At 40.6% G+C, this 14,278-nt stretch overlaps 1 protein-coding gene across 1 annotated transcript in view; it reads left to right on the forward strand.

The window, feature by feature from the left end:
* The window catches only part of LOC138963806 (uncharacterized), a 65,684-nt gene that overhangs the window by 20,345 nt on the left and 31,061 nt on the right, over positions 1–14,278 (forward strand). Inside the window, exons 7-13 of the mRNA XM_070335659.1 lie at positions 742–873; positions 1,688–1,819; positions 2,275–2,418; positions 2,800–2,937; positions 3,522–3,615; positions 5,067–5,128; positions 6,169–6,435. Of these exons, the coding sequence (XP_070191760.1) occupies positions 742–873; positions 1,688–1,819; positions 2,275–2,418; positions 2,800–2,937; positions 3,522–3,615; positions 5,067–5,128; positions 6,169–6,435 (969 nt within the window). The remainder of the gene's footprint in view (positions 1–741; positions 874–1,687; positions 1,820–2,274; positions 2,419–2,799; positions 2,938–3,521; positions 3,616–5,066; positions 5,129–6,168; positions 6,436–14,278) is intronic.

Here is a 14,278-nt window from a genome sequence, read left to right on the forward strand (position 1 = left end):
TACTTATGAAGAAGACCAAAACACAACATCAACGGAAAACTAGAAAAAAACTGAAGAACTAGGATGCAACGAGGGGAGGAGAAGAGAACAGCTAATCCGTACAACGCGAGCAGACGGCAGCAGTCGGCAACGGCTGAGCTCACACAGGCACACAAAAACGGCTGTTCCGTTTTACTCCCCTGTTTGTACTACATCTTTCGACTTTGGGCATTTTGTGGTGTTTAGTGACAGAAAAAATAATTGGTTTAGTCCTGTTTCATCGGGAAGTTAGCAGAAAAGGGTATGCTATCACATTTGTAAAGCTGAAAAACATTCCCGAGAAGAATTTCAAGTGTATGATGTTGTCGAAAGAAACATCGCCGCGTGCTACAGATGGGTAAACCGGAACCATGCGTCTTTGTTATTGACAATATGCTTTTGGATATTGAGAAAAATGGCCGACTTCCGTAGCATTCTGCTTTGATGATCGGAAGAGACCATCCAATCACAGCCCCCGAAATCCCTCACGTGTTCATCAGAATAGCTATATTCAACCATATTGACCCTCACCACCTTATTATGTTCGCTGAGCAGCTGGCCGGCAGCTATCTATCATTGTGTGAGAACGGGTCACATTCAGTCAAAACTAGACAACATGTAAACATGGGCAGCGTGAATCTGGCGAACGTGTTTGAGGTTATTCCCAAAGGACACGAAGTGGACCAAATACCGAAATTCCCATAATTGTGTTTCTTTTGACAGGTTGCCAGCCAGGCTATCACGGAGACCAGTGCACGTCACCATGCTCATCCCTGAGTTCCCGGTGTACACAGTGTAGCCAGGGCGGGACGTGTACAGCTTGCAGCGGTCATTTTATGACCCCAGCCTGTACAGGTAAAACGTATCTGTCTGTTTCCTTCTCTCTCTCTCTGTCTGTCTGTCTGTTTGTCTGTTTGTCTCTCTGTCTGTATGTATGTCTGTCTGTCTGTCCCTCTGTGTCTCTCTCTGTCTCTCTTTCTCTCTCTTTGTCTCTCTCTGTCTCTCTTTTTCTGTCTGTCTCTCTGTCTGTTTTCTCTCTCTCTCTCTCTCTCTCTCTCTCTCTCTCTCTCTCTCCCTGTCTCTCTGTCTGTCTCTCTCTCTCTCTCTCTCTCTCTCTCTCTCTCTCTCTCTCTCTCTCTCTCTCTCTCTCTCTCTCTCTCTCTCTCTCTCTCTCTCTCTCTCTCTCTCTCTCTCTCTCTCCCTCTCTGATGTTGTTGGTAGTGTTGTATAAGCGTGTTATGTTGTGTATTTTGGAGAGTGTGTGCCTATCCATTTTGTTTTTTCTTGTCTGTTGAGTTTAGCCACTAAGGGCTCAGGCTCTACACACACCTAATGTTAATACCAGTAAAGGCTCGCCTGTTGATCTTTGTCAATGAGTTGCAACATGGTGGAGTCGCTGTCACGGACAGTTGAAGGATACTTATTTTACTATATACCTAGTGGTTATACATGTGCATCTGCTGAATTCTGCACGTGTATGACTTCTTGGTCATGACTGTTGCCTGAACATGTGGGCAGTGCAGGTTGGACGCACTGTATTTTGGCGTTAGCAGCGACGATGTTAGTACCATGCTTGCCAATGTATACATACCAATTCATGATTTCAGTCGAGTGGCCATCAAGGCAGAGGAGTTGGTGGGGTAGAACTAACAGCTGTCCATTGTTTCAGCCTGTCGTGAAGGATGGTACGGCAATCTGTGCAACATGCAATGTTCATCAGGCTGTGCACGCTGTGACCAGACCTCTGGGACATGTGAGGCATGTACCCGTAATAGCCACCTGGTGTTGCCTGGATGTACAGGTGAGGTCAAATCAAAAGCAGTATCCCTTGCAGAATATTTATGGCAATCATGCAGACACGTCTGAACTGTACACTATTGCAAGACGTGTTTCAAAGCACTCATATTTGAGGATATGTGTCATACGAGTTTAGGAACATGCATAAAACCAGCGACAATGTGTGTGTAAATAAGTGTACACTAATTAACTATTTAATCAGAGAGTGCCTTATTTGCTACACTTGCAAGAGAAAAGAAATATAATGCTAACTTCCCAACCAGGTAAACTTGTAACATCATATTATGATCGTTTCATGCGTCTCACAATGTTGTAGGCTACTTGCGCACAAAGCTTTAGCATAACAACAATCATATCAGGAACCACAACAAATAACTTGCCATTGTTAAAACGAGAACTCTACATGGTTCCATGTCCACAAGCAGATACCAAACAAAAGCATTTCGACGTTATTCGCAGAGTGCGAGGACAGGTACTACAAGCAGACTGCCTCTTCCTGCATCCAGTGTCCAGGGACATGTGACAACAACACACCGTGTGACAAGACCACCGGTCAGTGTGACGAGTGTCCACCTGGGACAAAAGGAGACACATGCAATCAAGGTATGTTATTTATTATTCGCTATGGTGTACGATGTTGTATATTCGTGTGTTGCTTTGGGTTCAAACCTTGGTGAATAAAAACACTGCATGATATTAGTCTAAACGCACGGTTGTCCATTCTGTCCCTTGATGTATTAATCTTGTTACCCATATGTCCACACACACACACACACACATACACACACACACACACATACACATACACACACGCACACAAACACATACACAAACACATACACATACACACACGCACACAAACACATACACAAACACACACACACACACACACACATTCATACACACATGCACACACACACATATCTATAGTCCACTGAACACTCTTTGGCCGCCTATTGTCATGCAATTGATGATGATTTTCAGCGTGTGACGGTGGCCAGTACGGTCCGTCCCGCTGCTCTCTGTCCTGTGGTCAGTGTCAGAACCATCAACAGTGTAACCTTGTCACTGGACACTGTCCTCTCTGTGCGCCCGGATTTTACCCTCCGCTGTGTAGCAAACGTAAGCAATGATCCAGACAGCACACGCAAAGACACAGTAACACAACGGCATTGTCGAAATAGTTTTGGATCTTTGAAACTAGAGAGAGAGAAAGAGAGAGAGAGAGAGAGAGAGAGAGAGAGAGAGAGAGAGAGAGAGAGAGAGAGAGAGAGAGAGAGAGAGAGAGAGAGAGAGAGAGAGAGAGAGAGAGAGAGAGAGAGAGAGAGAGAGAGAGAGAGAGAGAGAGAGAGAGAGAGAGAGAGAGAGATAGTGTTATTCGATCCGTGCAATATAACAGGTGTTAGTGAACATGGCCTGACATAAAATTTCCCTGAGCGGCATGCAAACAAAAAATGCAATCAAACTTAACTAGATGAAACGCAACAAAAGGAAAGTGTAAGTGTATGACAATAGCAACAACGAACACATCTTTATCTTGCTTACATTACAAAACAGCGTTCGAAGCATCCAGAGCACAAAACACATTTTAATATTTTGAACATGAGAGGTGCATGAGTGGTTATGTCAAGAAAGGTCAGTTATATAACCCACTATTTTTAGAGTTGCTATGTCAACCAGTGTGTTTGTTCTAACTTGCTGTACAGCGAACCAGGACACTGACAAAGACAGCGTGGTCGTCCCCGTAGTTGGTTCTGTCATCGGCGCTGCTGTTGCCATTGGTGTTGTCGCTGCTGTTTGGTGAGATCCCACACACACACTGCTCTCTATAGTCTCCCTGAGGCTGAGCTGATCATTGCTTAAGGGTATACGTGAAGGAATGGATCACTCTGTTGCTATGCTTGGGATGTTTATAATCTCTGAGAAAAGTATCTACTGATTTTCTGTTGTTTCTTTCACTACTTTCATCTGCTATATGTAAACGAAACCAAGATTCATGCAAAGCCCTTGTCAACAAGTAGTAGCCTTTGTATCCTTGGCGGATGGTGACTTTATTCAGTTATTCTGCAGAAAAACAGAAATGCTGGAGAAAAACCGTTCTTTTCTGCAGCATTTCTGCATAATGTCATATTTCGCGAGAGCAACATTTTTTTCTGCAGTAAAACAGTTTTACTGCAGTAAAATTGAAATCAAGAATGCTGCAGTAAAACGGTGATGTTGTTTTACTGCAGAATAGTCTGTCACAGTTTTTCTGGAGAAAAACGAACGACCTTGTAAAGTAGTGTTTGTATTCGTCGCCCCCTGGGATAGTATACCAATCAGAAGGCGTGTAGCACAACTATTGGTAATTCTGGATGAGTCCATCTCTCGGCAGAGGGGGGCTCGCGTGCTCCAACATTATAATGAGCCAGGACAAAATTCTGCAGAAAAAGTGTAAACAGGTTTTCTGCAGTAAAACAACAGCACCGTTTTACTGCAGCATTCTTGATTTCAGTTTTACTGCAGAAAAATGTTTTGCTCCAGAAAAACCCGTTGCTTCGGCAAAAGATGACATTATGCAGAAATGCTGCAGAAAAGACAGTTTTTCTCCAGCATTTCTGTTTTTTCTGCAGAATAACTGAATAATGCCAAAATGCTGAAGAAAAAGTGTAAACAGTTTTTCTGCAGTAAAACAACATCACCGTTTTACTGCAGCATTCTTGATTTCAATTTTACTGCAGTAAAACTGTTTTACTGCAGAAAAAAACGTTGCTCTCGCGAAAGATGACATTATGCAGAAATGCTGCAGAAAAGACAGTTTTTCTCCAGCATTTCGGTTTTTCTGCAGAATAACTGAATAATGTCATAATCCGCCAAGAGCCAGTACAAAATGCTGCAGAAAAAGTGTAAACAGGTTTTCTGCAGTAAAACAACAGCACCGTTTTACTGCAGCATTCTTGATTTCAATTTCACTGCAGTAACATGTTTTGCTGCAGAAAAAAACGCTGCATCGGCGAAAGATGACATTATCCAGAAATGCTGCAGAAAAGACAGTTTTTCTCCAGCATTTTGGCTTTTCTGGAGAATAACTGAATAATGTCATAATCCGCTAAGGATACATTTGTATACACACTGTGGATACCCCTGCCCCTTTTTTTCTTCCCGACGAGTACGCTTTGTTTGCTCAGTTAGAAAACGATGAAGACGTGTGACACAATTGTATACCACTCACTCATTTAGTTAAAGAATTGCTTGGCCACATTCTGTTCCAGCTGGTATCGCCGCTCTAGAGGAGGACCCGCAGCAGAACGCGGTAAAAGGGCCACCGTTAGAGGTAAATATGTATTCCGTGTTGCCTCTGAACGCAGAATCTAACATTGAGGTTAAGAGAAATGCATTTGATTTACCTTAACAAAACACCAAACCTATCAGCTCTTTGCTATTATATTAGTTTTTGGCGTAAACCACTGGGTTACTTTGTTTATGGTAGTACATGTATATTATTGTGTTCTTTACAGTACATTAAAATAATCATTATCTCTGTTAATAAAGGTTTTTTGTAAATGAGTCTACCTGTCTAACTGCTTGTATGTCTGTCAATGTGTCTACCTGTCTTACTGCTTGTATGTCTGGCAATGTGTCTACCTGTCTAACTGCTTGTATGTCTGGCAATGTGTCTACCTGTCTAACTGCTTGTATGTCTGGCAATGTGTCTACCTGTCTTACTGCTTGTATGTCTGGCAATGTGTCTACCTGTCTTACTGCTTGTATGTCTGGCAATGTGTCTACCTGTCTTACTGCTTGTATGTCTGTCAATGTGTCTACCTGTCTTACTGCTTGTATGTCTGGCAATATGTCTACCTGTCTTACTGCTTGTATGTCTGTCAATGTGTCTACCTGTCTTACTGCTTGTATGTCTGTCAATGTGTCTACCTGTCTTACTGCTTGTATGTCTGGCAATGTGTCTACCTGTCTTACTGCTTGTATGTCTGGCAATGTGTCTACCTGTCTTACTGCTTGTATGTCTGGCAATGTGTCTACCTGTCTTACTGCTTGTATGTCTGGCAATGTGTCTACCTGTCTTACTGCTTGTATGTCTGGCAATGTGTCTACCTGTCTAACTGCTTGTATATCTGGCAATGTGTCTACCTGTCTAACTGCTTGTATGTCTGGCAATGTGTCTACCTGTCTTACTGCTTGTAACTTTTTCACAAGTGATCAATTTAATCGTGTAAACTATATTATTTTGATTACGAAAATAACCATTGTAACGTTCACATGATATGATCAGAAAGTGTAGCTTACTTGTCTTAACCACTTGTTCACATTGCTGTTGTATTTAATTATGACACGTGACCTTGCTGACGTTTACAGAACGTGGAAGCAGTCAAGGGAACAAGGCAACAGCGAGTTCAGTCAACCATCCCCCTTCGTCACCCATCCAAGAAGATGACGCGATATACGAGATCTCGGACACAGCATGCACACACGAGATGCACACAGTGAAGAATGACTATGACAAATGCCACATTTACTTTAACAATGATGCAGACAGGCAACCATACGCGCAAATAACGCCACACTCTTCTGGTGTCACCAAATCGCCAGCCAATGATGACTATGTAAACATTGCCTTTGCATAACACCAAGAGCGCAGCCGGACAACAGCATGTGATTTATTGATAACGATTAGCTTGCTACCTTGTGTTTGATACAGCTACCGTTTAGTCGTGTGCGCAGGCTGGGGAGAGGGTGCATATGGCATATCGTTACATGAGACGTTTTCACTGGATTAGGGATGCGTACGTTGTTAACGTGTTAATACTGTATTTTGTAATGAGCACTCAAACCTTTATACGCAAAACAAAGTTGTAACTTTACCCTTGTTATGTTTGAAATACACTTATCAATGTCAATATGATCTGCTGTACAGTAAGTGTATTTGATTCCATCCCATTAAACCAAATACATGTGTTCAACTGGGTTTTTTTCGTAGGTTTTTTTTTTCTTTTCGTTTAATGCTAATTAATTTAACATACACCTAAAAATTGTATATACAGTATATACACGAGGGGTCTGTGATTTGTGTCCTTTCTGTAGCGAATATTCAATATTTGTACATACATTTGTCGATTCTTCTTTTATGTTTTAATTGTAGAAATGGATGTTCTGAAATCCAAACAACTAGTTAGTTGATTCTTCGTACCTATTATTCTTCTTCTTCTTCGTTCATGGGCTTAGACTCCCTCGTTCACTCATGTTTTCAGTACGAGTGGAGTGTTACGTGTATGACCGTTTTTACCCCGCCATTTAGGCAGCATTCGCCGATTTCGGGGGAGGCATGTTGGGTATTTTCGTGTTTCTATAACCCACCGAAGTCTGACATGGGTTACAGGATCTTTTCCGTGCGCATTTGGTCTTGTGCTTGTGTGTACACACGAAGGGGATTAAGTCACTAGCAGGCCTGCACATACGTTGACCTGGGAGATCGGAAAAATATCCACTCTTAACCCACCAGGCGGCAGCGACCGTGATTCGAACTCACGACCTCCCGATTTGGAGGCCGACGTCTTACCACCATGCCACTGCGCCCGTCTTTTAGTACCTATAACATTTATTTAAATGTATCATAATAATAATTATTAGCTTTAGAAAAACAATGTAAATGTGTGTGTGTGTTTGTTGGTGTTGTTGTTGGTGGTGTTGGTGTTGTTGAAGTGATTATAGATACCAATTTCATCATAAAAACGTGAAACTTCTTAAATCATGTTTGAATTACACGATTTTACATTTCGATGGCCAACAGAAGTTGTAATGTGCTCTGAGAAATAACTATGAGGTGACAGTCTTGAGAACACAACCGAGCTTAAATTATGTTTCCATGCTTGATGACGTCTGCGGGAGGAAGGGTGGAGGGAGGGGGGAGTGGGAGGCAGTGACCAAATGAGGTCCAAGCATAGCTACCAAGCTTCATGGTCAATACTGTTGCAGTGATCGGCTGCTGTCCGATATATCTGATAGGACGATGGAAAAAACCACCTTTATGTTCACATGGGAAAATATTATGATTTTTTTTCTCAAAAGACAGAAACACTTTCCCTGCGTTGAATTTGACAACGTGGGGTTTAACGCCGTCGGTTCCCTGGGCGCAGCCGTTTACCCTTTTCACTTTGTTGTTCTCAGAGAGATGTAGAACAACGCTACAGATAACGAATTGACACATGTGAAGCAAACACGTCACCCTTTAGTTCTCTTATTTCTTTCCAAATGGACCAAAACATTTACAAGTGTACGTGCTTGTGTGTCAAAAGAGTCTAAACCATGATTTGAACTTCCACCCCCCCCCCCCCCCCCCCCTCACCCCAAACTCAGGCGTCATCATCAAGCTAGGCCTTTTCCGCTGTGAGCGCGGGAATAGTCAAGGAATGTATTTCGGTGAGAGATGATATATATGGGTAGATAAGTGCGGATTAGCAAGATAGTATGAAGTTTTGCAAAGAGTACATGTGTGATTTATACTCACACATTATCATTGCATCGAAAATAAGAATGTGGAAGTAAGAGGCATTTTAAGATAATGATGGATATGGTAAATGTGATAATGACTGTTCTTTCAAGGTTATGTGTGCATGCCATTTTCTGCTTACTGTTTACATTGCATGTAACCTGCTCAAGGGAAATAAAGAGTTCCTTCTCACATACGTCTGGTGTATAATCTGCCTTTGTTTGAGTGCGTAACTTGGCAGTTTACTTCTGAACGTTTTGTCTGGGACAATGTACGTTATTTTCCCCCACACAAAATGAAACATGTAGTTGGGTCATTCTCAGAGTCATGACCCAAAAGCATGACATGACTTTGAAAAAAAAAGTTCAAAGAATATGGTTCAACACTTGGTATGTACAAGACAAGTGTGCGATGAAACTATACATGACAAATAGTTGGAAGAAACGTTTCAGCTTTCCTTGTATTGGTGTTGACATTGTAAGAGGTCGAAAGACACGAAAAACAAAACTGCACGTCATGCGCTCAATAAGCAACAACTTATACTGTTATATGACGGCTTGTTTGATTTCACGGTCATGACAGGATAACATTACGTTCAGGTATTTTCGACATAGCACCTGTATACTGGCGGTAGGAAGAAAAATGTATTAAAAAAAATTCACAGACACCAGAGACAGGTAAAGGGAGGCAATCGTTTCCACTGCCAGTTTGCTAAATAGGCCAGAAAGGATGAGTTGTTTCCCATGAACCGTTTTCTACCTGGAAGTGTGTTTCCAACCCCACCCAAAAGTGTGTTGGTGTGTCAAAGAGCAAAACTTTTTCCGAAAACCAATAATATACCAATTTCTTTGAAAATATTTGGATTATGTGTTAAATTTACCCTCGTACATGTTATGTTAATTAGAAACATTTAAGAATCAAATATTTCACAAAAGCAAACCAATTTAATGTAAGTGCATCAGATATTTAATGATATGTTTTTGAAATGTGTCAAAATTGGGTGTGTTGAAAGCGTTTAAAATATTTGTGATTTTCTAAATTACTGAAAAACAAACCCACCCATGTGTTTTGGTAACCCAAACTGGGTTAGTATCACAGCCATGTGTACAAATAACGTGTCCCTGCAAGGAAGTTACCACACATTGTCATAAAGGGCATGGGAATGGTTTTCTGTGTCAGGTACTTCCTTGACACGATGCCTCGACCGAACAGCATTGTGGACCCGGTCAAACTTCTCAACACTCAACGGATAAAGTCTGCATAAACATGTGCATCAACTCTTTTTCACATGTATACAAAATCACACCGTATAACCGGTTGATACGAAGAAACTACCCACGCTCCGGTTTAATCCATTTCAGCTCTCACGCGGCGGCAGAGCGAGGTGAGTTGCTCCACAAATTGCATCATAACTTTCACAAAAAGACATTTTATCGTATTATTCCCCCCTCTGCTTCTTTACCTCTGTAAACTTGTAGAGCTAGTTATTTTTCGATAATGACCCAGCAACCAAACAAATAACGAGCCAGCAACAGCCTGAATCCTCGATAGTGCAATGGGTTGAGAAGCTGTTCTGTTTTGGTACTACTTTTGCGACTGAAAAGTTCCGAACGCTCTATACGTACGAAATATACATCTCTGGAGCAAACAATACAAACATACCGCATTTAAATTAACAACTACAGGCCTGAACACATGAATCTCCATATAAAATCCATTAGTTAGGTTGTTTTCTGAACCTAGATCTGCCGTGCACAAACCGTTCATCACAAGCAAATTCCCAAGGCAAGTAACTCATACTCTAGCGACAAGAGTAGTTCCCCTTCTTTTAACGCAGTTTCTTCGACAACACTGACTGCAATCCGACGGTCAGTTTTCAACAATATTTCATTTTATAAACAGATCACACGCAACCAAATGCACACATCTCATCAATTTAAACAACATAAAGCGGTTTCATACACTATTTTCCCCAGAAAACTGAACTTCATACAGTAATTAACGTTGGAACACGGGTGCAAAAGTTCGTCTGCTAGTCCCATTTGACGAAAGAACATTATCCTATGCGATACTAAAACATAAACAGAACACACAATATCTTCCTTTACCGCCACAGCAGAATAACAGCATATCTGTGTACTTGATTTTAGTCTAAAACAGGGAAACTGACAAGAAGTGTTAACAGAATGGAATGATTTGCACGGAACTATACAACCGCGCATTAATCGATCGCCTGCGCAGGTTGACTGGTTGAGTGATTCGGATTCGATCAAACTTTCGCACAAAAACTCCTGTTTTCTTTGAATAACTGAAGAAAGGAGGAATAAAGAGGTTACACACCTCGTCTCAGTGATTATTAAAAATAATGGTCTCAGTTCGCGGTCATGAAAAAGCTCGCTGAAGCTCGCATTTTTCATGATCCGCCAACTTCGACCATTATTTTTAATAATCACTGAGACTCGGCATGTAACCTCTACTTATTGTTGTTTGCACTTTAGCATAAGAAGTATGCGTACCATATTCCAGAATTATTTAATTATTTAAATGCACTTGTAAACGGGGAGCAGAGAATATTGACACATTTCAAGCGTTCCGCGCCAAAATGTTGACTTTTTATATTTAGTCAAGTTTTGACTAAATATTTTAACATCGAGGGGGAATCGAAACGAGGGTCGTGGTGTATGTGCGTGCGTGTGTGTGTCTGTGTGTGTGTAGAGCGATTCAGACTAAACTACTGGACCGATCTTTATGAAATTTGACATGAGAGTTCCTGGGTATGAAATCCCCGAACGTTTTTTTCATTTTTTTGATAAATGTCTTTGATGACGTCATATCCGGCTTTTTGTGAAAGTTGAGGCGGCACTGTCACGCCCTCATTTTTCAACCAAATTGGTTGACATTTTGGTCAAGTAATCTTCGACAAAGCCCGGACTTCGGTATTGCATTTCAGCTTGGTGGCTTAAAAATTAATTAATGACTTTGGTCATTAAAAATCTGAAAATTGTAAAAAAAAATAAAAATGTATAAAACGATCCAAATTTACGTTTATCTTATTCTCCATCATTTGCTGATTCCAAAAACATATAAATATGTTATATTCGGATTAAAAACAAGCTCTGAAAATTAAATATATAAAAATTATTATCAAAATTAAATTGTCCAAATCAATTTAAAAACACTTTCATCTTATTTCTTGTCGGTTCCTGATTCCAAAAACATATAGATATGATATGTTTGGATTAAAAACACGCTCAGAAATTTAAAACAAAGAGAGGTACAGAAAAGCGTGCTATCCTTCTTAGCGCAACTACTACCCCGCTCTTCTTGTCAATTTCACTGCCTTTGCCATGAGCGGTGGACTGACGATGCTACGAGTATACGGTCTTGCTGAAAAATGGCATTGCGTTCAGTTTCATTCTGTGAGTTCGACAGCTACTTGACTAAATATTGTATTTTCGCCTTACGCGACTTGTCATTGTTATTATGGAATATTTAATGCTAGTAAAAGATTATAGTCAACGGGAAAGTTAGAAATGTAGTTAAGTATAGTTTTTGATCATGAACAAGCAGAAATTCAAGTGAATCATGTCAAGAAAATCACTATGATCCTTGTTTTCCCCAATAACAGAGGATCTGCAACAGTGTGGGTTTTCTCGAACATTTACATTATCAAGGGTGTATTAGGGTATGAATGACAGCTCATACTGTCTGTAAAGAGGCGGTACACCCCGATTTTGCCGAAACTACAACAGGGGAAAAGGGAACATAACAACTCTATGATGGGGAGAGGGGTCATGTATATATGTGTGTGTGTGTGTGGGGGGGATAGAACAGGAATCAGTGGCAAAATACCGGACAAACAAAGATTGCCTGCATAAACGAGTAAATTGTTGTTGTTTTTGCTCAAATAAAGCAAAAATCATTCGTGAGAGTCTCAACCAGAGAATAAAATTTTTTCGTGAGAGTCTCACCCTACCGAGCGTGAGAGTATCAACCGGCAATTTGTAGGGTTGCTACGCGATTTCTTGACATGTAATCGAATTGCAACTTTTCAAAGACCAAAAAGTACACTCATGTTTCAAGAATTGATTAATCTTGACTTTCCCGTTGACTATAATCTTTTACTTGCATTAAATATTCCATAATAACAATGAAAAGTCAACATTTTGGCGCAGAACGCTTGAAATGTGTCAATATTCTCTGCTCCCCTTTTACAAGTGCATTTAAATAATAAAATAATTCTGGAATATGGTACGCATACTTCTTATGCTAAAGTGCAAACAACAATAATACGATAAAATGTCTTTTTGTGAAAGTTATGATGCAATTTGTGGAGCAACTCACCTCGCTTTGCCGCCGCGTGAGAGCTGAAATGGATTAAACCGGAGCGTGGGTAGTTTCTTCGTATCAACCGGTTATACGGTGTGAAAATGTCTGCTTTTAAGTAGCTGATTTTCAGAAAACTTAAATGGCAAACAAGTAGACAAGAGGAAACATTAAAACACAGTATGACACGAAATAGCTACATTGTTTTATACACACAACCATTGCAGCATAGTATTGAATTGATGAAAACGGATGACAAGATAACACTGAAAATGTTCTCCCCAGTACCAGAAACACGGACAATAAACTAAAACACAAGACTGGTTTCGACGATTGTCTTCGTCAGCTAAAAAAGATGGCTGTATTTCTTACTTCAAATAGGTCACTCCCCTTTGGGACAGTATTCTAAGAATGACCCATTCCTGAAAAAGAAGTTAGTGTGTTTTAATTTCTTGTGGTGTGTTCATCTGTGCAGATTATTACGGTGTTTCATAGATTGTCCCTTGCTGGATTACATGACTCACATTGACATTATATTGCACACATATTGCTTCCTAAACAAGATGAGCGAATCAATTAAATCAAGGTAAATAAATCATTTGAAACAAGGTAGTTGAATCAAACAAAACAAAGATATTAATAATCCTGTCTTAGGTTCCATGATTGACTGATTGATATGTCATTCAATAGTTTCCCAATAGACGATTTTCGAAAATAACTCTGTCAGCAGGGGTAACCTAACTTTGGCGGTGGTCATGTGACACCTACAACGAAAAGTGTGCCAAATAGCCAATTGGAGGACCGGGAATGGATGTTTTAGTTGGGGTACGAAAATGGGTGCAATCATTTGTTTGCAGAGTGTATACAAGATATGAAGAAAATGTTTTCATGTTATCATATACAGAACATTGTCCGGGAAGTGGCAGTGGTATAAAACGTGACCAAATTATGTACATGTTTGTGTGAAAACGTGGAGTTATTCTGTCACTTACCACGTACAAGAAAAGCGGAATATAAGAATATCAAAACCTTGTCAAAATAGACAAGATCAGAAAGTCAATAATGTGAGTGTCAGTATGACTATTTGAGGAACGACTTTACGCAAGGAGAAAGGCATTGTCCAGAGTTAAAAAGGAAGCTAAATGGTGCAAGGGTGTGTATGCTATCAAACGCTTTGAATGATATCAAATTGTGAATATTTGTATTCAAAGTAACTGCATTGATTCTATAGACATTGAATGGAGGAAACCGTGCAGACGTGACTATACCTGCTATACACAACCCGGAAGGAAAATATTTTATTTTGAAGGCTGGTAGAAGAAGAGAGAGAGAGGGGGTAGTATAGACGGTGGGGTGGGGGAGGGGTTGGGGTACGTTGTATCGAGTTTTATTTGCAAAATAAATCCTAGTTGTTTGCTGTGTGCTGCTTTCAATCACATCAATGCTATAACGACAGTCAGAGTGTCAGTGGCGTATCTGCATTCACTAAACCTCTAATGTCCTTTTCTCTGTGTGCTTATTTATGTGTGTGTGGGGAGGGGGGGGGGGGGGGAGTGGCACGGACGGGGTTCTTCCGATTGGTGCGTCGGATGTTTATGGATAGAGGGTGTTGGAGTTAGAACTTAGTTGGGTTTTGAAGGGGGTGGGGTGGTG

The sequence above is a fragment of the Littorina saxatilis genome, linkage group LG4 (genome assembly GCF_037325665.1).
Source record: "Littorina saxatilis isolate snail1 linkage group LG4, US_GU_Lsax_2.0, whole genome shotgun sequence".
Lineage (NCBI taxonomy): Eukaryota > Metazoa > Mollusca > Gastropoda > Littorinimorpha > Littorinidae > Littorina > Littorina saxatilis.